The sequence below is a fragment of the Labrus mixtus genome, chromosome 17 (genome assembly GCF_963584025.1).
Source record: "Labrus mixtus chromosome 17, fLabMix1.1, whole genome shotgun sequence".
Classification (NCBI taxonomy): domain Eukaryota; kingdom Metazoa; phylum Chordata; class Actinopteri; order Labriformes; family Labridae; genus Labrus; species Labrus mixtus.
In genome coordinates this window covers 22,581,621-22,606,660 of record NC_083628.1, presented here as the reverse complement: position 1 = coordinate 22,606,660, position 25,040 = coordinate 22,581,621, and the positions used below count along the sequence as shown (strand labels likewise).

The window sequence follows — 25,040 nt, the reverse complement described above, 5'->3', positions numbered from 1 at the left end:
TATCAAGATTTTTAACAAAATTCAAAACATAGTACGGACAGAAGAGGCCTTGGAATAAGTTTAAAACATATTCACTATTTCTATTTACACGCACGCACACACACACACGCACACACACACACACACACACACACACACACACACACACACACACACACACACAGCTCACTCCAAACACAGATATAAATAATTCATTACACATCCTCCCATGTGCTCTCCTTTATCTCTGCCATTTTTCCACATCCCATTCTTTTCCGAAAATGGGCTGCTCTGCCCGAAGGGACGAGCGGCACAGGGAGTGTGAGACGAGGTGACAGAAGACCACCCCACACACACACACACACATACACACACACACACACACACACTCTAACACAAAGCAAGCATCGCTCACTCTGGCTGACTGATAATGTGGTATGCTACAGATGCTTGACGGTTGGTGGGGCGAGGAACAGTGATGTCAGCGTCTGCTCTTCATCCTGTCTCTTTTCTGTGTTAATGACCTTCAGGAAACGAGGATCTCCCTCCCACCGCTGTAGTTTGATGGTGGTTACCCTGGAGACCTGGTTTACAAACTGACAGCTTTATATTATGATCGGGCTGGAGACAGACTCACTGTAGCATACTTTTATACATTAATTAGATAGTTTTATCTCAGTTAAATGACTGACAACAGACTACGTGAGGTCTTATATAGGTCGTCTTGTTATCTTATCAGACAAGATATGATATGATAAGTGAATTACTGTTGTAGCAGCCATGATGCAACTTGAACGATTGCATTCACAAGTTTCTCCGATGTTTTTCTCACTTTGGTGTGTTCATGACCTGAAAGCTGTTACGTGGCAGCAACATGGACCCTACCAAGAAGACGTGTTATATTTTACTGCTGAAAGCTTTTAAACAAAGCTTCTATTTGTATTTGGTGGTTTTTTGGTAGATTTTGTCTCAGACTTGTTGCTGCATCTGAAAATTCCCTAAAGCGACTCAAATGTATCTCACCTGACTAATAATGAGTGTTCACTACTTTTCTCTCTAATCTACACTTCTGTTTGTTGACAGTTTTTAAATGATATAATCCTTATACCATATTTCATGTCACGATTTCATGTGAGGTCTTGCTTTAATGTGAGTTGGGTTTTTTCTTTTCAAACTCAAAGGGGGGGGGGGTCACTTTAAATTTTTGGAACAGTTTTTCAATAGTTGTTTTACCACTTGAATGCAGCTGTGGCAGAAACAGAAGGTTGGGGATTTCTGGGTGCAGAAAGATGTCCGATGTGTCCTTGAGCAGGTCACTTAACCTCAAGTTAACCCATAGCCTGCTTCGGCGGCGGTGGTATGTGTATGAATAGAATTAGTTACTTCTGATGGTCTCACTACAGAGCAACAGCTGCCATCAGGGTGTGAATGTGTAGGTGTGACATGAAGTGTAAAAATGCTTTGAGTAGTCAGAAGACTAGAAAAGCACTATATAAGCTCAGCTCCATTTATCTTTTGCTTCCTGCTGTGTTTCCTTCAGACATTACCACTTGTACGTGTGATAGCTGAGATAACTCACATTAGCTCACTTTAGGATTAGGAGTCTCTCACAGCTGGCTCTGTGTATGTTATCTGATATACTCCTTTTTCTTTTATTAACTTTGAAAGTTGTTGTTTTTTCATTTGTACTTAAGATAGCTGACCCTCTGCTGCTGCAGTCGAGTAACCTTTCTGTGTACCTGCACGGTTCTGGTTGAGAGCATGACTGCTTCCTCTAGCAGTAAACATAATGCAAATGAACACACACACACACACACACACACACACACACACGCACACACACACACACACACAAACATTCTGAGTACTTCCCCTCAGGAAACTGAGACCAACGAAAAAAAATGGGCCGGTCTCTAATGAGGTGAGACATGTCGCTTGTCAAGAAGAATCTAATGGGGCTGTCAGCTCTCCAGGGAATTAATAACCCGGCTGATTCAAGGTGTTCTCAGACTCAGAGGAACCAAAAGGCACTTTTTGCTACCTTTTTTTTCTTTTTTAAATGTATTTAACCAGGTTATTAACCTTTTGAGATCAAGATTTCTTTCACAAGGGTGACCTGTCCAAGAGGGCAGCAGCACACGTCATAATAACCATGAACCTTATGCTCTTGTTAACAATGTGACTGACCTGAGAAGTGATATTATATATAATATTTGCTGAACAGAATCTAATTAATGTGGCTTGAGAATGAGTTAGAAGATACTTTACAGGTTAATTTGACTTACAGGGATTCAGACAGTCCTGGATTAGATATGATGGGGTTAAGATATTTGGGGCTTTGAGATATTTAAGAACTCTGTAAGATTGGGTTACGAAGCCTGTTGGACAATATCGGGAGGTAGTTTTTCTGGTGAACTTGAAAAATAAACTGTAAAATGAAATGTATTGGTGGAGTACCGAGTCACGCTGATGTCATCTAAACACTGCAAACAATATGTTAACCACACAACATGTGAACAAGTGAGATAAAAGGGATTACAGTTCAGAGCTTTCTTCATATATTTCAAATGGTAAACCTAACCAAGTTTAAACACCTCTTCATGCTTCAGACCACTTCCTGTTAAATCTTCAGGATGCCACTGATATTTCCTGAAACACAGAGAGGCTTCTTTAGTTTTGTCTTTGTTAACAGATAACATCTGAAAAACATTGTGCACACAATTACTGTTGCTCTTCTGGAGGTTTCCTTCTTTGCAGTGCAGCTTGGTTGAACTCTATCCTGATGTGTATAAATATTTTTATTCATTTAGCCTTTTTTTTTTGCTATCTTTTTCTCCTTGCATTGTTCACCAATCAATCTGATTTAAAAATCAAATCCCACAATGAATGGATCCTACTAAGTATTGTATATGTGGGGTTAAGCTCAGTCAGTAGAGCAGGTGCTCTGTGTACAGTTTCTTAAAGTCTGTCACACTAGTCACAGGTTTGACTCCTAGTCCTGACGCTACCAGGTGCACGTCAGCTTGTCGACTTTTCCTCCCCATTTTTCAACTCTTTCTCAAGCCGGCCTACCTAAAAAAAAAAAAAAAGGCAAAAAGAATAACCTAAAAGAATCCTAACTACAGAGATTCCTGCTGTAGATACTCACTAGCTCCCCAAATGTATACAGTATCATTCTACAGCTTCAAATGTTCCAGAAGAAAATCCACTTATTCAAAGTACCCAGCTGCTTTTGTCAAATGGATCACGTATCTCTGACCACCATCTAAAGATTTCCATGCCACAGACGGGGTAGACGGCATGTATGAGTATCCAGAACCTGATATGTCTGATTCCCCTGTGCCACAGAGCTCCATTGTTGTACCAAAACGATTAAAAACACATCAGTGAGACAAACTGTTGCCCTGGGGGAAATAACCCTTCATTATCACAAACACAGCCAAAAGACTTGCTGTAAATACTCACTAGAACACTTAATGAGCTTTCTATTGCAGCGTTAACACACATTCTGAAAGATTAACGTTTTCCACCTGGTTGAGCTGTGTAAACTTTAAGCTTCAGTATACAGCTGTTTTAGGAGATAATGCTCCTCATTTTAGGAAAGTGTTACAGGCAGGGTAGCCAGTGTTACTGGTTTTGATACCAAAGAAGAAGAAAACAACTGTAGAATAAAAATGGCCGACTTATCCCTTCATGTGTTAGAGAAGTTTTTCTACAGGGATGCTGATCCATAGTTGTTGTAACAGGGGACAAGAATGCACTCAGTCTTGGGTCGATCACCGCTGACCTCAATGGGCTTGTAAGTCATTGATTAACTTTCCCTGTGAAACTTTGCCAGCTACACAATCAACAGTTTGTCCCTCTTTCTGACGCTGGTTCTTTGGTTTCGGTTGCAAGTTTTGTTCCCTTCAAAAGACTTCTCTCGGCTCAGCTGTCCGTCAACAGCCAACTCTGTTTGTCTCAGAAACTCCATCCCACTGGGAAAGTAGGTGACACCCCCCCCTCTCAGGCTTCACCTGGAAATCTGACGTTAACTATTATGTGAAGTCTCAATAATAACCAGAACACAAACCCTGAGAGTTTTCATTATTTGTGCAGCTTTAAGTCTACTTTGCATTTGATCCGTTTTACTCTAATGTGTAACTGATAAGTGTTCCTCTTTTACAGCATCTCTGGCGGCAGGCGAACACAGTTTCCCTTTCCAGTTTGTCATTCCAGGTGAGTGTGGGATTAATCATTACATGTCTTCCACCCTTATCCCTCCACGTCAGGGGGGCACACCCTCAGTTCCCGTAATAGTTTCCTAATGGATCTGTTTTATCAGAGCATGCAGGTTTGATAACCTCTGAAAACGTGGAACTTTTCCAAGTGTGTGTACTTACAAAGTGTTCAGCCCAAAGCCCTTTGTCGTCAACACAATGCAGAGCTAATATAACAGTGGTGTGAAAGCTCATTGTTAATGTTTGATAGATTTGTGAGGAACACGCCCCAGTGTGATAATCAGTCATTATTTCACTTCCTAAACGTGGCTCAGTTGATTTTTCTTGATGAGCTGAACATACGTGGCACCTTTGAGGACACAGTGCTGCGTCTGTCTGGCATCTTCCCCTTTCTGAGGCGTGGGTGGGGGCACAGGAGGGGGGGTGGGGTTATTTTTAGTCCACTCTCCGGTTGTGCAGTCACTGTTTAATTGGTCTTCATGCCCCCGTGCTTCGCCCTCCCCTCCCGTCAGGCCCTCAGAATGCAGTGCATCAGCACAGGGCATGTTAACTATCATGTAGCGATAAGGAGCTCATTGGAGGATCTTATGTCTCCTGCTGCCCCCTGCTGGTGAAGCAAATAGACTGAAATAATGGTATCTTTAAAAAAGACTTGCAGCAAAATCCTGAGCTAAATTGGATTGTAATAAATGATTTCATGGCACGTGAAGTTTTGATCCTAATGAACAAAAAATGTCAGCATCAAAACAAATAGAAAATACTTTCACTGATAAAGAATCTTGATTATTTGCTATGTTTGATTAAAATTTAACTTAAGTGATGTAATTTAATAAAAGCGGATATTTAATAGAAGACAAAAAATCACAATTTTGCTTTGTAGTGAGCAGGTGAATCTTTTGTTTTGAGTTGCTAAAAATGACCAGAGATGCACTGATTGGTCAAATCAGGGCTGATATAAATATTAATTCAATAACAACTATGATGATACGTTTAAAATTGTTGCTAGTATGTCTGCATGTCACTGATCTTTCCCAGAGACGGTGTAAGACTCCTACTCTGCCAACATTTTCTTTCACATTTGACCATGATAACAAATCACAGCTCGACCAGCAGGAGATTTAATCTGCTCTATAAAAAAAAAAGAAATACCTCATCTCTGAATCAGCTGATAGGGCAGATGGAGGACGATACCAATATTCAGCAGATGCATAGGTGCATCACTAAAAACTAAAACTAAAAAAATCCTGCAATTGTACTAAATCCTTTTAAACTTAAGATTCAACTCCAAATAACCGCCTAGCTATTTAATTGTCATGAATAAACAGAACCCCAAAGGCAAAACTCGCTTCCTGTCAGGTAGAATCTGCATGAAATTTGATTTGAATCATTGCCAGGAGTTACATGTAAATACACTTTAAGAGCATTCCTACACTGTGACAGAGAGTGTGAGGCCTTCAAGATGTTTGAATGTTTGTTATAGCTTTTGCTGTCATACTTATGATCCATCGTTTTTTTTTAAAGGGAAGTAAAGAGTGAATGATTTAGATAAATACACCAGGAATACTGGAGTGTTCACGCTCTCGCATGTTTCAGAGAGTTGATTCAACTTCATGGCTCTTGTTGTACTGTAGCACTTTAATTTGGCTGTATTAGTTGTAGCTTTTTTTAAACACTTAACTGAGAGGATATTTGTCAGAAGGAAACAGAATTGTATCAACTGGAAAAAGCTAAAATATGAGCAGGTAGTTCAGTAGCTGTAATGTTAGCTTGTTTTATAGCATAGTTCCAGTTATACGGTTTTATATGGAACCTTTATGTCTAACATTTTTAAATAAGTTAAAGGCAGGGTTGGTCATTTCTTCCAGATACACTTTTTAAGATTTTGGTTGAAATTGTCTTTAGGTCCTGACAGACATTGATATAATATTAATATATTAATATTCATGTTCTCTGAAAAAGGAACAAAGAAAATCCATCATCTGTATCAGTTGTAAGCCTGTAAAAACTTTGACCAATGTCTGCCACGAGGTACCAATCTGATGAACCAATCAGACGCCTCCCTGTCTCCCTGCTCGTTCTCTACCCTTTGCGTGCACTAGCCCACACTCAGAGGGAGGGGCGTGGCTTTTGAGGGAGCACAGAGGGAATGCTACTTTCAAAATCATGCTAGTTTTTGAAAATGACCAACCCTGCCTTTTATATAACCTCTACTGTATTGGTAAAATAATGAAGCTTCACAAGGGACGGGGGAAGAATTAGGATTAAAAAGAGCTGTGGATCATCCTGCTGATGTTGCTCGTGATCTAGGAGATGGAGCTTTGGGTAATGTCATTGTTGTTGTTGTTGTTTTTTTAATAAGCTCTACGGGGAAGTACTAAAATCAATTCTTACACAAGCAGAGCTCAGTTACCAGGATTTGAGTCATCAGCTGTTGTTGTGGCCCGATCATTTTTCACTGAGGGAACAAAGCAAAACAAAGAGCAGAGGAAGGAGTAGGCTGAGATGAAGCACAGGGACACTTAGAGGGATAAATAGGGTTACATGGTGTGTGGCCTCATTCCAAAGGGACACCAAATATTAGTTCAGGAAGCATTCAGAACAAAGCAGAACACAGATCATGAAGATGTGAAACATTCATTGAGCACGCCTGCATATCATGTAAGCATCAGTGTTTCATACAAATTAAAAATGAACAACCAGTGAGCAGATGATTATCTACGTACCCCCCCCCCCCCACACACACACACACACACACACACACACACCCCTCCTATCTCTGTGTTGATGTTCTGAAATGAGGCTGTCAACTGTGATACATTTCAGAACATCAGTGCTGAGCTGGGACTCGGGTTTGGGATTTGGGGGGGTGTTACTGGCTGCTTTGCTGGGATCAGGGAGGATACTGTCAGACAAAGTATGTGTGAAATGTTTGCTGCTTCAGCTGACAGCACAGAAATCAAACCGTGTGTTACCTTTAAAGTTTAAAGTCTCCCCCTCCCTCACAACCCATTTACTCCCTCTTCTGTAGACCTCTGGGAAAAGGTTACTGCAAACATCTTTCTTTAAACTGAGCTGAATGTGGATAAACAGGTACTTCACCAGTGTTTGAAAAGTATTTCAATACCAGCATTTGAATGTGTGAGGGAACAACACTGAGGTCATGCTGGCAGCTCCGTGAGACCAATCAGCGTTTAGATTCCCTGACTAACGTGAAATGCATCAAAATGATCGATCCAACCTCGACTGTGAAAACTGGCATTTAAAAAGTTGTTTTCTTCTCATCGTCAGGACCGACTTATCAGAGCTTTTTACTTTTTACAAATCTCCTTCCTGATGTTCACATTTCATCAAACTTAAGATCTTTAAATTGTAATCGCTGGCTTCAGTGGAATTACAGAAAAAATTGGCTTCCCTTGCCAGAGAGGCATATCTAGATGCTGATTGCAGATTTGTTCTGACATTTATAAACAACTGTTCTTCGTTACAACCAACAGAACCCCCCTCCCCCTGCTGGCCATTAAGTAGAATGCAGGTTTAGGCACACTACAGATGTTAACCTTGTAGTGGCACCAGAGGAAATATCTGAATCAGCAGATTCATTTAAATGAATCATCTTGGGACTTTACTTGTGTAGCCTACTTTTGACTCTGGTACCTTGACTTCTTATGACCTGCAAATCAAAGAGTGCTTACCATGATTCTAGGTGCAAATATCCATTCTAAAAATGTAAAACAGCAGGTCTTTATCTGAGCTTCAAAGAACAAGTGAGGCGACAGAATCCTGGGCCGCTGTCAGCAGCCATGTTCAGGTCTGATGTGTCTCCAGTGTAGGTCAGCTTGGTGTTTGAATTTGTTTTTGCTACAAAGCTGTCTCCAACCAAACAACAAGCTGCCACCTCTTGTGGTTAATTCATATTGACAGCAGCAGCAGACTCATGCTGGAGCAGCCGCTCGCCTTGCTGACGTTAACATCTGAATAAGGATCAGGAAAAAAAGGGGACACATTAGAAAAAAAGGGGGCTCAGCATTTCTTTTGACAAAACATGAGTCACTTTTTTGTACATCCTGTTTGCACTGTTGTGCTTTTAGTAAATGTTTTCCTCTTTTCTGGCTTTGAACCTCTCTCTCTCTCTCTCTCTCTCTCTCTCTCTCTCTCTCTCTCCTTCTGTCCGTCTGGCTGCTTCCTCCCCAAATAGTTATTTTTATCTCTTATCTCTCTCCTTAAATTTCCTTCCCTGCAGCCTTTTTATCTGCCTGTTTCCTTGTCTTCTCTGCCCTTTCCTTTGGTCACACAAATAATCAGTGTCCTTCAGTTCAGGATGAGATGTATCATTCTGAACGGTTCCTTACATCGTGTGACAGCTCGGATCGAGGCCTGACACAGAACTTAGTCCTCAGCCTTTCTGAAAAAGATATCAGATCAAATTACATTTCAACCTGATTTATTATCTTTTTAAGCTTTGCATGACTGACATCTTTTGTTAATGTCTAATTGTCAGTTGACTGAGCTTCTGGTGCAAAAATACAAATATGCACATAAAAGTACCAATGTGAATCTGTGTTGGATGCTGAACAATAGTTTATTATATATCCTCATTATGTATTAATATGGGTTATTATCAGGTTTTGCATTACTCACAGTCACATCCAAATCATGTACACTTGTTTACCTTTTGATCAAACAGTTTATGGCTTTCAGAAGTTCTCGTGTAACATGTAAATTTACTTAAGATCTCAGTGACTATCTTCAGTATCAGAGTAATGTCTGTTTTGTCTCCTTCCTCTGTCCTTCCTTCCCCACAGTCGCCGCCCCGACTTCCTTTGAAGGCCCCTTTGGCAAGATTGTTTACCGTGTGAGGGCGGCTATTGACACGCCCCGCTTCTCTAAGGACTACAAAGCCCAGAGGCCCTTCTACCTACTCAATCTGCTCAACCTCAATGAGGTGCCTGACATTGAGGTCAGTGTTTCTTAATCTCTGCCAACATAACTTAAATGTTTCTGTTCAGTTCGCTGTGTAAACCTGGGAGTAAGAAAAGTTGTTCACAAAGAAGCAGAAGAGGAGGAATTGAAAGTAAGCATCATTCACTCTCTTCCTGTCATGACTTTTAGAGTCTCCTAAATCTTTGGAAGAGAGTATAAACCATGTTTAGCGCAGCTCCAGCTAATGATGCCCTGACATTTTCTGAATTCAAACTTTCATACCGCTGCTGCTCTGTCTCCGCAGCAACTGAGTTACGCTGTGACCACTAAGAAGTTCAGCTACCTCCTGGTGAAGACGGGGACGCTGATGTTGAAAGCTCACAGCGACCTCAGGGGTTACATCCCCGGACAGGTCATCAAGTTAGCCACTGAGATCCACAACAAGTCTGGGAAGGACACAGGATGTGTACTGGCCAGTCTCATACAGGTAAACAATCGAAAATAATAAGAAAAGGTGTAAGCAAGCAAAGCAATGTTTTTGCATGGTGTATTTGATACTAAGTCAATGAAAAGAACCGTGTAAGTAGAAAATTGGTTAATTTGCGTGTCTGTGCAAGTAAAAAACATTCAACTGAAGCAAGAAATTAGATGGACGTTTTGTAAAAAATAGCATCTACATTATTCTGCCATTCTAAATTTGTATAAATGTTCATAAAAATACTTATTTTTTTAAATCTTTCTTTCTTTTTGTCTGGCAGACAGACCTCAAAAACCTTTTGAATGAATGCTTGTTGCAAATTTGTATCGTCATATTTATCCATCCATTCAACCATTATATTGCTTTAAAATCACAGCAGATGTGTTTTTATATATTGGGTTCATACCACTGTAGTTCACTAGATTACAGCTGTTAAGTGCCTTGCTGGAAACAGTAAAATTTCCTCCCACCTGTGACTGATGGAAAGGCTCTCCACAGCTAAAATAAAACACTGGTGGTGGTTTCTTCAAGAAATCTTGGTACAGGTAATGTAACAAAACTGGCCAATCAATGTGGCTGCAAGCAAAAGTAACGCTCATTTAGACATTGTCCCTGGAGAAAGTGATAAAGTAAAATGATCAGAGCCTCTCTGGATGATGTTACGAGCCCCATAATATAAGTGTTAAATTCAACCACATATCTGGATTTTTTAATACTAAAGGAAAGAGGAACTTAAATAAACATTAAGGCCTAAAACTTAACCATTCACAGAACTATCCCTTTAATGAGATGTCCAAACAAATCTCCCTATACCTCAAGATAACTGTAATGGAAGTTTACCTGATCTGTTTTAAACTCAGTCATCTTTAAATAATTAATAGGTTGGTAAAGTAGTTGGGTGTAACTATTCAAACTTCTTGTTCACACAGAAAGTGACCTATAAGACCAAGCGGCATGTGTTCGACCTGCGGACCATCGCTGAGGTGGAGGGAGCCGGGGTGAAAGCAGGAAAACATGCAGAGTGGAGGGAGCAGATCATCGTCCCTCCTCTTCCTCAGTCAGCGCTGGCCGGCTGCAGCCTCATAGATATCGACTATTTCATTCAGGTCAGTGAGTGTTCTGTTTCATATTTGAATATAGACACATTTCTGAGATTTATCTCCTTAGTTTCTGCAGTTCTTTATCATTCAAATAAGTATAGCATATTGAAAGGAGAACACTGTGTAATGGTTTTGTTGCGCTGACCGCTCCCTCCTCCCTAGAGTCGATGCTCTGGTGGGTTGCCATGTCGTGGACAATGAAGCTTCAGCGTTTAGCCAGCTCTGAATCGTTCTTAAAACCTTTCTGCGTTCTAACCCCTCTCCTTTTGTAAAAAAGCATCTTGAATATTATCTTAGAAACATAGCGCTGAATAATCATGAACTGTGCTCTCTTTATAAATCCTGTTTGCGTTCCAGGTGTCACTAAAGTCTCCAGACGCAGTCGTCACTCTTCCCATCTACATCGGGAACATTGCTGTGAACTTGTCTCCATCAAGACCCATCCCTTCCAGAGTGACCACTGCACCCAGCGCGGCAGGGGTGACACCCAGCGCCCCACCGGCAGAGGAGGACCCAGAGGAGGGGCTGTGTGCAGGGGGCGTGGCCAGTGAGGAGATTCCCACAAAGAGTCACTCTCAGCAGGACCCCTCAGGACAGCCGGTCACCATGTCCCCCAGCGCCTTCAGCCACGCACCCGGAGCAGCCCTGCCACCAAGCCACAGGCGGCCTGACTCCTCCGCCCCCTTGTTCTGTGTGTCCACCGGGGCCACCATACCTTTCTTCACTGAGGGAGACGTGACTCCTGTGCCCACTTCGTGTTCTCTCATCCTCCCTCCAGAGTATAGCAGCTGGGACTATCCTCATGGTTAGTTCTTTAAGAATCTCTGACAGATGAAGACATGCATTGATACATTTAGGGGAGCACAAGATACTCGTTTGGTAAAATAGTGAATTAAATACATCTTAAGTGTAGGTTGCAGTAACAACAGGAAGTAATCTTATAATCACAACCATTTCCAGTTAGAATAAAATAATATCACACCAGAGCCTCAGTACAAAGTTATATCTCTATTACAGATAACCAGATGAAGTACCTGTAAATCCTAAAAATTCCAAAAATGCAGCTTTCTAATGGTGCAAATACTTGAATTTCTTTTGGAGAATAAGGCATGTAGATAAAAGAAAGCAAAGTGTTTACTGTGTGAAACAAAGTGACCTTGAGGTTGCTGTTTGAAGAGTGCACAACTTTTGTCTTTGTCTGAAGTCTTCTTGAGGGAAGGCAGCTGAAGTTGCAGAGTGATACTGTACACACTGTGTTACTGTGAGGGATGTTGTATGCAAACAAATCACGGTTAGCCATGACAGTTATTTACAGCTTTTACATTTTGAAAGAAAGTAAGTGATGGATGACCTCAAACTGTGCCCATGTGTGATAAAGCATCTCGTCCTTTTACTGTATATGAAACGGCGCTGTACTGTAACCATGGAGACTTTAACTAACTGTGATGTAAGCTGCTTCATTTTCAGGGTCCATGGTTCAGTGCTGCACTGGTTTGGTTTACTGGGACACTTTAATGGATCCATTGTACAAGAACACTTGTTTTCTTACAGTGATGAGGCCACATTTGTGTTGTGAAAAAAACCTTCACTTCTGCTTTATAAAGTAAGATGGAGAGAGACAGGTGGAAAAAAAGGTGAGAACTTTTAAACTTTATTATTTGTCTTTGTGTGTTACAGAGCCACCACCAACTTATGAAGAAAGCTGCAGTAGCGCCAACTCTTCTTTCAACAGTAGACAGTGAAAAAGAAGCACCATGGCCACACCCACTCACACCTGACTGAACTCGCCTCTCAACCAATCAGGATGGAGACACGCTGGGTTTAGGAGGATGGACCATAACTCCACCTCAGGACTTCCCAAAGACTGTTTCTTTGTCCTCTAATAAGTGAAAAAGGGATCCTATCTTATATTGAGTATAAGTTTGAGTTTCACCTCGTGTCCCAATGCTGTGTCAGACAGAGAGGCTGAACATCACTGTGCCTAAAGGATGTGTGTTGGATCATCGTAGAGCATTTACAACTCTCAGAGTGGGTTTGTTTTTTTCATGGGGCAGGTTTAAATCTGTTCACCTTTGTTTCCTTTTTCTGTGACTTTTTGCATCTGGGATGCCTTGAAAAAGATTTTGGCCTCCTGAAGGCTCCTGTTTGAGGAGATCAGACATTCAGCCTTTTTTTGCAGTCCGATTGTGCACTTGTTATTGTGTCCACTTCTGTCTGCTTGTGTCTCTCACCGTCAGCAGGGCAGAGCTGTTGTCACGCTGGATATTTTAAGGAGATTGGCTGAAGTTGTGATTAACAACAGGTTACCCCCCCCCCCCCCCGTGTGCAGGATTTCTCTGTAGTATATTAATAATATAATATATAATATATAACATAATATAATATTGTAATGACCTTCAAAAAAAGTCTCTAAGTGAGCATAATTAAACAGACAAGTCATTAAATCACAAAGCTTAAAATGAGCAAGGTTTGGGGAAAAACTAGGAAAGACAATCATTCAAAAAAGTTTACAAGTTTTAAGAAGAATAAGTTAAAAATAAAGCAGGACTTTGTCCACAGATACATTTACTTTAAGAATAATTTAGAATGGATCACCGATGCTTTATTTTTAAGAAAATGTGACAATGCCTTTGAAAATAATCTGCATACACTGTAGGCTAGTAGCATGCTTTCCTGCTAGCGTCTTTTAATTCTACCAGTCAGAAATAATATGATCCTACACACAGGGGCTTTAAAGACAAATAATATCAGAGCAATACCTCTCAGTTGTGTAATGCAAGTAGCTTTTAAAACAGTAATTTAATATATAAAAAAATATTCTTTCAATGTTGAGAACATTTAAACTATCTTAGATAAGTTACATATCATCTCTGCACCACCTCCCATTTCTGGCTCATACAGCTGAGAGGTTTTTGCTTTGACAGGTTTGGTATTCAGAGGACGGTGTGACTGCAGATGAGGCTCATTATCCTGCAGCTGCACATGAGGACTGCAGCGCTGACGCCCCCTGGTGGTCATCGCTGGTACAGGTTTGCTCTCCACTTGTCTGAAGCTGGAGCTCACTAAACTACTTTACTGAGTCTGTGCTTCTGAGATGCACGGACTGAGGTCTGCTGTATGTTCATACATCGCATTTTCTCACAACGGACAAATTGAGATCTGAGATGAGTGTTTTCTAGTCTCAGTCTGAATGAGATTGTTTTTCTCCTGTTTGTTGCCTTAACCTTCTTTGAGTGTAACATTAGTGAGATGAGAATCCTCTGACTTTTCAGTCAGTGCAGATGATAAACATACATTTGCACAATGCAGCACTTTTAACCATTTGAGTGCATGGGTTTCTTTGTGCACGTGTATAATACGTGTGTGTGTGTGTGTGTGTGTGTGTGTGTGTGTGTGTGTGTGTGTGTGTGTGTGTGTGTGTGTGTGTGTGTGTGTGTGTGTGTGTGTGTGTGTGTGTGTGTGTGTGTGTGTGTGTGGGGTACGTAGATAATCATCTGCTCACTGGTTGTTCATTTGATGCTTACATGATATGCAGGCGTGCTCAATGAATGTTTCACATCTTCATGATCTGTGTTCTGCTTTGTTCTGAATGCTTCCTGAACTAATATTTGGTGTCCCTTTGGAATGAGGCCACACACCATGTAACCCTATTTATCCCTCTAAGTGTCCCTGTGCTTCATCTCAGCCTACTCCTTCCTCTGCTCTTTGTTTTGCTTTGTTCCCTCAGTGAAAAATGATCGGGCCACAACAACAGCTGATGACTCAAATCCTGGTAACTGAGCTCTGCTTGTGTAAGAATTGATTTTAGTACTTCCCCGTAGAGCTTATTAAAAAAACAACAACAACAACAATGACATTACCCAAAGCTCCATCTCCTAGATCACGAGCAACATCAGCAGGATGATCCACAGCTCTTTTTAATCCTAATTCTTCCCCCGTCCCTTGTCAAGCTTCATTATTTTACCAATACAGTAGAGGTTATATAAAAGGCAGGGTTGGTCATTTTCAAAACTAGCATGATTTTGAAAGTAGCATTCCCTCTGTGCTCCCTCAAAAGCCACGCCCCTCCCTCTGAGTGTGGGCTAGTGCACGCAAAGGGTAGAGTACAAGCAGGGAGACAGGGAGGCGTCTGATTGGTTCATCAGATTGGTACCTCATGGCAGACATTGGTCAAAGTTTTTACAAAGTTTGTGTGTGTGTGTGTGTGTGTGTGTGTGTGTGTGTGTGTGTGTCTTTAAAAAGAGCTAATTAGGACAAAATGTTGAGTTCCCTGCGTTCTGTTTTTACTCAAATTCCATTGTTATTTTAATCAGCATATGTGATAAATTAGCTTTGGGACATTTGTGAACAGGTGCATGGTGATCATATTTTGATCAGATGTTACATTATTCCCACATTTATTTTATCATCCTTAAACTGCAAAACTCACAAAATTAAGCATTGAAGTTTTTGTTTTATACACAAATGAAGAGTTTGTATCATGAGGTTTATAAAAGTTTTTTTTTTTTTTTTTTTAAAGTTCATGGCTTTGAAAATTAGTTTGGGATGAGTTTGAAAGTTTTATACCTAATTTTGCAAACATTTGTCATCTGGTGTCGTATTCTAGTGACAGAAAATATCTTTGTTTATATTAAATTATGTGAACCACATCACCCAGTTCTGCTGCATGTGTTGTGAAAGCAGCAGCACAAACTCATTATCTCTCTTCTATGGGGAACTAATGCCACTGGGAATCCTGAGCACAACTGCTGTATTTGAAGTTTGTATGACTACTGATAATGTTGGTCCTATTTTACCACAACCCATTCTGTGAATTAAAAAAAAAGCATTGCTGGTGTCGGCTTCTGACTCTCAATCACGTTTGTATGTTTTACCCAGAATGTGTTTGTTTTTCTTCTGTTTTTACAGAGAAACTGATTTTACTGTTGACATTCACTCAAACTACCATACTCTGACTCGACATGATTGTGAATGCATGCCTTAAACCATCTGAAATCCTGCAACGGCATTCAGGAGCCTGTGATGGACTTCATTCTGATCCACTGGGGATGATGTCAGGATGTGCATGTGCTGACCTTCCTAATTTCGTCTCCTGTGGATAACGCAAATGTAGCTTCTAAAAACAGAGAGAACGCTGGACCTTAGACCTGTTGAACTTTTTTTTGTAGAAAATATGTGCAATTCCTCTCGTTTCCAAGAACCCTGCAGCAGCTCCTTAAAGTCATCTCACTCTGCCTTTGTTGCATCCAGTTCTGTTGAATTCTCTCCACCTAAAGGTACTATAGCTTTATGAAGCCTCACTTGTTCTGTGTCATGTCGTCATTCTTTCTCCCTCACACATTGATGAGTGGTGTCTGGTTTTGTATTTTTGTACTTGTAAACCGTTTATAGGTGCAGTATGCAGATACTAATAGAAGCACCTCAATCAGTAAATGTAATATTTCAACTTACATTCCAAATTTAAAGTTTTACTGTACAGTATAACAATAAAAGTATATGACATGTGTCTGTTGTTTATGTGGATAGAAACAAATTGTGCTCCTGACACTGTGGCTCAGTGTTAGTCATCTCTCCACTGGAAGGTTGAGGGTTCGATCCCCAGCCAATGTAGTCACATGTCTACTTAAGAGAAAACATTAAAACAGGAAATCATGTTGACAAAATAATTAGAGCTGGATTTAAGTGTAGCCTATATAGGCATATCTCATTTGAAAAAAAAAAAGTGGGTAAACTGCAGGAATCACCAAAGAAAGTGAATGGTGAGAAAATTCAGAGCTGTCCTTAAATCTGCATGTTCAAAAATACAGAGGATAAATGTTATAATAAGGGGTAAAAGGTTGTTTCCATGGTGACACAAATCAAAATAAGACTTGGATATATATGCTGTTTGTTGATGCAGTTGCAGTAAATCACATTAAACAGGGAGACATGAAATAGGAGTTACTAAATTAATATCCCTTCTTACAAAGCGGCAAGAGCACTTTGGTTATAGGACATCCCCAAATATTAGAAATCTATATCTTCTAACCAATTTAAAAATGTGCCTCAAGTAGGCCTATTCACCATTAACTAGTCTATAAAAAGAGATTATGTTTCAGAGGCGTATCAAATTATTAACTCTAAAAAAACAACATTTGAAGTTGTCGTGATGCTTTAAGCCTGAAGGCTCACTTTGTGGACTGGGGCTACATTATTTATTTTACAGCGTAGGGAGAATATATACTTCGGGTGCCTTCGGCTGCCTTCGCCTGTCACGTGACCCATGATTTATCCCGGAGGAATTTGATGCGCATGCGTACCTTTGTCTGTTACATTTGTAGGCTCAAATAAGCAACATTATTACGGATTAAACACACATTTACAATGTCTGTTCCCGACTTTATCGACATCGACGATAACATGTGAGTGTCCGGACGACTTCAACTCGGCTTGAAAGAACATTTAGTCGCTCGGTGTTTTTGTTCCATGTCGCTTATGAACTCCACTTACCGTGAGCCCTCTGTTTATTGTTTAAAGTCATGAGGTAGCCTCACACGGTAGCCTCCTACTTTCCGCTGCGTTGACTGAAGAAGCTGGGTCACTTTACAAATGGGACGTACTTGACTTCACTTCAACAATTGGAGCCCGGGTCACTTTGGGAATGGAGAAGTGTGGTCTGTAACTACACAAACTGTGGTGTTAGCCTGCGCTCAGGAGTTCACCGTGATGTCCGTAAGTTGTGTTTCTGTACTCTGTTGCACTCTCTAATATAATGTGTGTTGCTTAAACCCGTTGTTTTTGCATTTGAACTATTCTCTGTATGTCAAGTCTGGCAATGAGATACCCGGTGTTTGCAAAATGTGATACAGAGAGAGAGTGAGGGATAAGGTCACTACACATTGGCACATTTAAAAGACATGTGAAACACTTTGTTCTAAAAGGCAAATGTGCTGAAATATTGTAAGTACGACAACACAAAAGCTAAGTCTTAATAACTGAATTTGCGTGGACTAATGTTAATCGAAATTCAGTCATTTCAGTGAATGATATCTGGTTATTGCCAAGTCCTATAAACTGCTGCATGTGCTAAGCAATATGTCGTTACATTTTCCAATTAACTAATTGCTTTTTAGAAACTTATAATACATTTTTCATTCCATTCAAGAAGCCTTACATTTGAGTATAGTGTATTAGAGACATTTTTGCTAAATTGTACTGCATGCTGCATTTATTAGAGACATGCATTATGACCAATAGGATACAAAGTGTGTGTGTGTGTGTGTGTGTGTGTGTGTGTGTGTGTGTGTACTAATGTTTCAATCAGGTTTTTAATGCATGAATGAAAACAAACACTTTCGTTGATCTTAATCTGCATTTTTATTTTGAAGGGTTTTTTTGTAAAACATGAGATCAGATGATGTAATGTAACACCTCAGCTACTATTTACAGCATCCATGACAATTGAATTAAACTTGGATGCCTTAAGCAAAGTCTTTGTAAATGGGATGCATATGCTAACGATACAATGAATAATAAATTGGATCTGGCAGGTGTGAAAAAACCTGCAAACACCATGTGGGCTACAGTAAGCTAAACCCTGATGGAGTGTTTTTGAAATGTACAGACTGTGACTGTAGCAGACGCACTGCTCTCACACTTTGTGGTCACAACACTCTGCACCTGGAACACTAGCACTGTATCTGGTTTCCTCAAGCAGCTTAGAAGATAAGCTCTCAATGATCACCTTGCCTGGCCTTCAGTTGGATTGTTGACGCTCATTGTCTATATTTGACTTTCCCTGAGATGTTTTCAAGCTGCCTCAAAAACGTCTGTCCTCCGACACTGATACCACTCACATTTAGTCATGTCTCTTACTAACATGCACAACATCTTTTCCTCATTTTCCATCTCTCACATTTCTCTTTTTTTTAAAAGCATAACTCATATCCAAGTAATCTTTTGGGGTTTGCTTGTCATTTTTAATAATCACAATTTGTTCACCATGGTTTCTGAACACCAAGAAGTCATCATGAAACCTGACAAGTCAGACTGTCTTTAACACCATCAAGACAATCATGACCAACAGTTCTATCAAAACCCAAGCATCAATCACACTTTAACAGCCCAGTTCCCGATGTAATGAGAGATAATTAATAGAATTGGGAGCTACAAAAAATTGAGATTCTTATCTTCTGAGATTTTAAATCGATTCATAACTTCCAAAAATTGATAATCTTTTTGGTTAATCAGTCCCTCTCTGCTAAATGCTAAAGCTAGCTTGTTAACTCAGTAGAATGCCAAATAGAGCAACAAGAAATTCAGCCAGTCTCACAGATGACTGAAGTAGATCCTGAAGTATGTACTTATTCAAATATAGAATCATGAATCAAGAAAACTTTTGAATCAAAAATTGATTCTGAATTGAAACGTGAGTCACCCAAAGATTCCCAGCCCTAGTAGTTACTGATATCAATGCTGGCTGAACCGCTGGCTCAAATTAGCTGTTGTAATTGAACGGCCTTCTCTTATCACATTTTAATTTTCTAAGCGTTTACAAATTGATATAGTAAATGACAAGCTGACATCCTGGTTGATGCAGCGTTTGTGTTTGTTTGCCTCGTGACTGAAACAACTTGTTTAAACTAGCACAGCATGGACCGGACCTGCCACATTTTTAATACTCTTATCAAATGTCAAATGAGGCAACATGACCTCCTCACATTGCTTTTTGTCATATCAACATTACAAAACCTCCATGAATTGATGTTGAGGAAGCAGCAAAGCAGCTTTCAAATCCATTGAAAGTCTTGGACTAGAGCAGTGAATCCCAAAGTGGGGCCCCAAAGTTATCACAGGGGGACTGGCCAAGAAATAAACAATACACACACATTTTGTGAGCGGACTTCCAGGTAAAGCTAACAATAAATCTACTCCAGACGTCACATCTACTGAATCAAAGACAAGAAAACATGAGTCATATCTTGAAACACTGAAGTTAATATTCTGTATTTTTTTTGGCAGACAGTCTTTGAGATTAATTCTAAGTATGTAGGAGTGCAGGAGCAAAGAGCTTGACTGACAGTGTGATTAGTGTATATTGATGTATGTCTATGTGTTGATGTGAATGCTGGGGGTGAGGTGGGCGGGGCTCGGAATTATTTTCATCTTCCGAGGTGTGGCAGAAAAAGAAATGGAGCCACTGAACTAGAGCATGTTGGGAACTGTGATTTTTTTTTTTTTTGATCCTCTTGTGAACGGACGAGGTTTGGAGGTTTCATGTTCTGTTGAGACTCTTCAGCAGCCTGTGAGTGACACTCGTCTCTGGACTTGGATAAGCAGGAAAGAGGGGAGAGAGAGAGAGCATGGCAGAGACTGGGCACAGACTGTTTCACACACACACACACACACACACACACACACACACACACACACACACACACACACACACACACACACACACACACACACACACACACACACACACACACACACACACACACACACACACACTTTGACACAAACAGTACATTCCTCTGTCAGTCACACATCTACAGCAGCCAGGCAGAACAGATGGTGGACAATGCTTTCTGTTATCGTGGGGCGAGGTCAGCTGAATGGAACTTTGTCAGGATTAGTGTTTAATTGAATTTAAGTCATTCAGAGATGATATAAAGAACAGAGGAGGTTTTTGTTGTTAACATAGCATGGATTCTTTTTTTACAAGTAGTGTTAATAGGAAAAAAAAAATTCAGACATAAAATAAATAAATAAAATGTGTTTATAATTTTTCATCAATGTATTTCACTTTGCTTTAATGATTGCTTGACTGGAGTGAGCTTTTATATTTTATATTTCTTGAAAGGTTTATTTTGGGGATTGTTTATGTCTTTTTAGAGAGAGGACAGGGGATATAGTCAGAAATCAGAGAGGGGGTGGGGGATGACATGCAGGAAAGGAGCCACAGGTTGGATTTTGATCAAGATGCTTTAGTAGTAAAGAAACAACTCTATTAAAGTATAACATGTTTGCTCAGCTGTGACGCTCGATCACTGGAGCTGCAGACTGTGCCGACAGAATGTTAAATATAAAGATGACGGGATGTTTGATGAACAAACACTTGAAGGGTTGTTATCAGGATAATGTGTCTTGTAAAAATATAACATAAACCACATTAAAGAATATTACAAAAACATTGGCTGGTTCTAATTAAAGACGTGTGTGATTTGTCGATTAACAACGTCATCCTCGCTAGTCGACACCAGAAGTATTAGTCAGTCAAATGTGTTATTAATGGTTTTAGTAATTCAGGCCCACACACCAGCTAATTGGATGGATGGCATCCTGTAGCGCGGAGCCGTTTGGCACTATGTTTACATAGATAATGGAGATAAAGTTTTGTGTTTGGGCTGTGTCAGGTTAAACTGGAATATAACCGTTACAATATGTAACCAGTACAGGTAGATGTTAACCTGCAAGGCTGACTGAAGGCTTGTGGAGCTAGCACCGCTAACGCTAGCCACAGTCTGCAAACCAATTTGTTAACCTTTTTACCTGCAGACGCTGTGATCCCGTGTCCTGTGGCGTTACTTAAATTGTGCTTAGTTTTGACTGTTTTCAGAGTTTGTTCCTCTCTCTCTACTAGTCAACTAGTCTGAATTTAAATTTATTTTTAATCGACAGGGGAATTAGTCACTGGGAACATCCCTTCTATTGGTATTTCTTTGATATGTCCATATTGGCTGATTATACAGGCAGATAATGATATCAGTCGACTGTACTTTTTAGTATTTTGAGGGTCTACGTCTTTAAAAAAAAAAAAGGAAAAAGAGTAAATTGGGCTTATATCAAAGGCTGAGATCAATGTTTCTGCAACAATGAGTTCTGCGTATGTTTTTAAGTTTAACCATCACAGAGCTGTGTAGAGGTGTTAATGATGTTCTTGTTTTTCTCTAGATGACCTTTGAGCTGTCTGACAGCGTGACACTGCTGTTTGACTTCTGGGATGTGCAGGGACCTGGAGGTAGGCGGCCAAATGTCAAACCAGCATCCTCACACAGACCAGCCCTTGGTACTGACAGACAGTAGTGGTAACTGGGAACCAGTTCATCTGCTTAAAACATACGGTGGTGTTATGTCTATAGACTTTACTGGTTCCTGATAACTCTGGAGATGTTTATTAAATATCAGAGGTGAACATTAAGGCTTTCATTGTGAACGCAGCCACAGCTTCATCTGCATTAAAATAAAGCTGAAGCCTCCACCTAATGGGTCAAATGTAAGCATGCTGCGTAGAAAAGCATGTTTTGTTTACATAAAATAATTTCTCTGATTTGTTGTGATACATCCAGACGTAAGCGATGGGTTTATTACCAATGCTCACATCTCCATGAAGTTACTGAACCCTGCCAAGAAATAGTCCAGCACAGAACTTTAACCTTTGTCAACCTTTGTTTCTGCTCAGAAAAATACATGACATGTTAATAAGTGAGTTTGGGGGAGGGGGGGCTTGTAGTTGGATTCCTCTTTAAGCAGAGCCAGGTTAGCTATTTCCACCTGTTAGCAGTCTTTAAGCTCAGCTATGCTAACCAGCCTTTAGCTCTAGCTTTACATTTAGAGCGTGGATATGAATGATCTATCACTCTTCTTATGTGACTGAAAATGTGTTTTTTTTATTCTATACAAAGCATTCAGTCAGTGCATTTCAGCTGTTACCGTCATGTGACCTTGTTTCTTCAGGGATGGTGCTGTCGGTGGTCGTGGTCTTCTTGCTGACCGTCTTCTATGAGCTGCTCAAAGTGTGGAGAGTGTGCCTGGGGGTGAAGTCTAAGCTGGCCCAGCGTCAGGCCCTGTATGGCCACACTCCATCATCACGCTGCGACGACAACTCCATACTGGAGAGCAGCCCCTCCGCATCCTCGCTGACCCCTTTGGACTCCCATCCTGATCCAAACAGATATAGGTCAGGCTCCTTGTGAAAAAACAATAAATCCAAGTAAACCTCATCTCCTTAAGGAGAATTATAATTCTACAGAAAAATGGGAAGCTGACCCTAATCAAATGATCAATTGGAGGTTAGAAATTGGAACATGTAGTATTTTAGACATAATCCCTAATGTATTCTTCATTGACTCTTTGTATGTAGTAATGCATGTTTAGGTTCAGGTGCACCACTGAAGTAACTCTTTATGTTGAAGCTGTGTGTGTGTGGTGTGTGTGTTTATCAGTGTGCCTTAATTTCCTCTGAGTTTATTATTTCTCACACTCTGCAGTAGACGCACGCTAGACTGAACGTTGACCTCAGTCTCTGTTCAATGGTTCACCACCTGTTCTGTCATAATGACTGAGCCCAAAACAATATGTTACCTAGGTCCTTGATTGCATCATCACGATCTAAACGTCCTGACCTGAGTGTCCTCTCATACACACACATAGATGTATGACACATTAATAATGTAAAAACAAAAATGTCTTAAACCATTGCAATATTATGTAAAACTAAAGATTTCCTGAATCAAAACTCACTGTATATATTGTATTCTGCACTCATAGTTCCATACATTACCTACTGTGTGGAGGTATGGGGAAACACATACAAAACCAACATTAATCCCATTTCCATGCTACAGAAAAAAGCTATAAGAATTGTAAATAGATCTGATTATTACGAACCAACTAACACACTATTTATTAACATACACGCTCTAAAATTCAGTGATCTAGTAGATCTACAAACTGCTCAGATAATGTACAAGGCATACAATCATTTGCTTTCCAACAGTATACAGAGGTTTTTTTAAACTAGAGAGAGCCGGTATGAACTAAGGGGAATAGGTGTGTATAAAAAACCAAAGGTAAGGACAAACTTGCACATAGCTCTGTGTATATGTGTGTATATATATATATATATATATATATATATTTATTTCTCGTTTACTGCACATAGTTCTGTTTACATCTGTTAGTCCGATCACTGTCCACTTATATCTGCTCTTTATATATTTTGTATTTTAAGTTTAAGTTGTATTTAAATTGACACTTTATATTTAGGTTAAAATGTTTCGTCTACCTGCACTGTTGTTAATTTACTGCTCTGTGTGCCTTTGAATTGCCCCCTGTGGACAAGTAAAGTTTTTTTCAATTTGAACATAAAGAACAGGTGTATTTCGGTAAAAGGGGTTAACTTGTGGAATACTTATGACATGGAATTAAGAAAGTGTAGTTCACTTTCCAGATTTACATTTTTGTTTAAAAAAGTGGTGTTTAACAAATATAAAAGGTCGGTTTGATTATTTTTTGTGAGTGTGACTTCTGTTTTGTTTTTTTGTTTGTTTCATTTGTTGTGTTTTGAAAGAAATTCTTGGAACAAATTTTGTTCTGATATGTTTTGGTTTTTTTTGTAACCAAACTAGTAGTGTCTTAAATAATGAGATTTGTAACAAGGGTAGGTGTAATAAGCTAAAGCTTCAGCCTACACCTTTTCAGTCAAAATGTTTTTGTTTTTTTCTTGTGACTGAAATAAATCATTACTACTAGCCTACTACTATTATCATAACTCGAGTATCCCTCTCCTTCTTCCTCAGCTTGCTGATGATGCACATTATCCAGACGGTGCTGCACTTGATGCAGGTGTCTCTGGGCTACATGGTGATGCTGTGCGTCATGTCCTACAACTTCTGGATCTTTCTCGGTGTCATCTTGGGCTCTACTCTCGGTTATTTCATCTCTTTCCCTCTCCTGGATCAGATCTGATGGCATGGAGGGTTCACACAGGATTCTGTAAACAGGAAACCTGTAGACTGACTGTTGTTCAGTTGGTCTTAGCGTGTGCGCTACAGAATGAGCCACACAACACTAACTGTCCAAAACGCAAACATCTGAATGTGTTGAGACACCAGGTTCTATGGACTTCCTGCGGTTTATGTATCAGGATTTTTTGAACTCCGAAATGCTTCAACTGGATTTACAAAGTCTATGGTGAAAGGGACAAAACTCTGCTTTAAACGCAAAGTCTAACTTATGCACTCGAGCAGCACACGTGTGAAAATGGATTGTAGTCTCCAGGGGAGCATGCAGCTTCTTTCAAATGTTATTAAAATAAAATGAACAAAGCGGAGATCTGTGTTTGAAATGTTCCACAGCAGAGGTTCAGAAAGCTTTAGTTTGGGAAGTCACTCATGCATATAACCATTGTTTCTTTGTTTTGTTCATTTCTGATCCTCAATGACAGAGCTTGTTAACCACTACACATTTCCCTGTATTTAACTCAACAGTTCAAAGGTGTTGTGACTCTGCAGATCAGTCAAAGATTAATGCTTCACCTAAATACTCGATACGCTTTTGACACCTTCAAAGTGGAAATGAGCG

The 25,040-nt window shown here is 40.0% G+C and overlaps 2 protein-coding genes across 2 annotated transcripts in view; both read left to right on the top strand.

Moving 5' to 3' along the window:
• Nucleotides 1–16,201, top strand: part of arrdc1b (arrestin domain containing 1b) — a 38,468-nt gene extending 22,267 nt beyond the window's left edge. Inside the window, exons 3-8 of the mRNA XM_061062069.1 lie at nucleotides 4,147–4,197; nucleotides 9,002–9,156; nucleotides 9,424–9,606; nucleotides 10,527–10,703; nucleotides 11,055–11,502; nucleotides 12,375–16,201. Coding sequence (XP_060918052.1) covers nucleotides 4,147–4,197; nucleotides 9,002–9,156; nucleotides 9,424–9,606; nucleotides 10,527–10,703; nucleotides 11,055–11,502; nucleotides 12,375–12,439 — 1,079 coding nt within the window. The 3' untranslated portion in view covers nucleotides 12,440–16,201. The remainder of the gene's footprint in view (nucleotides 1–4,146; nucleotides 4,198–9,001; nucleotides 9,157–9,423; nucleotides 9,607–10,526; nucleotides 10,704–11,054; nucleotides 11,503–12,374) is intronic.
• A 793-nt stretch (nucleotides 16,202–16,994) lies between these two features.
• On the top strand, nucleotides 16,995–24,789 carry slc31a2 (solute carrier family 31 member 2). Its single transcript, XM_061061642.1, has 4 exons — nucleotides 16,995–17,408; nucleotides 21,630–21,696; nucleotides 22,413–22,635; nucleotides 24,257–24,789. The coding sequence occupies exons 1-4, from the start codon at nucleotides 17,403–17,405 to the stop codon at nucleotides 24,423–24,425; spliced, it is 465 nt and encodes a 154-aa protein (XP_060917625.1). The 5' UTR covers nucleotides 16,995–17,402; the 3' UTR covers nucleotides 24,426–24,789.
• The last annotated feature ends 251 nt before the right edge of the window (nucleotides 24,790–25,040 follow it).

Excerpts from the sequence above, each read along its gene's own strand:
- slc31a2 (XM_061061642.1), top strand. Across the intron at positions 21,697-22,412 it reads GGATGTGCAGGGACCTGGAG|GGATGGTGCTGTCGGTGGTC; the intron begins GTAGGCGGCCAA and ends TTGTTTCTTCAG. Across the intron at positions 22,636-24,256 it reads CCTGATCCAAACAGATATAG|CTTGCTGATGATGCACATTA; the intron begins GTCAGGCTCCTT and ends CTTCTTCCTCAG.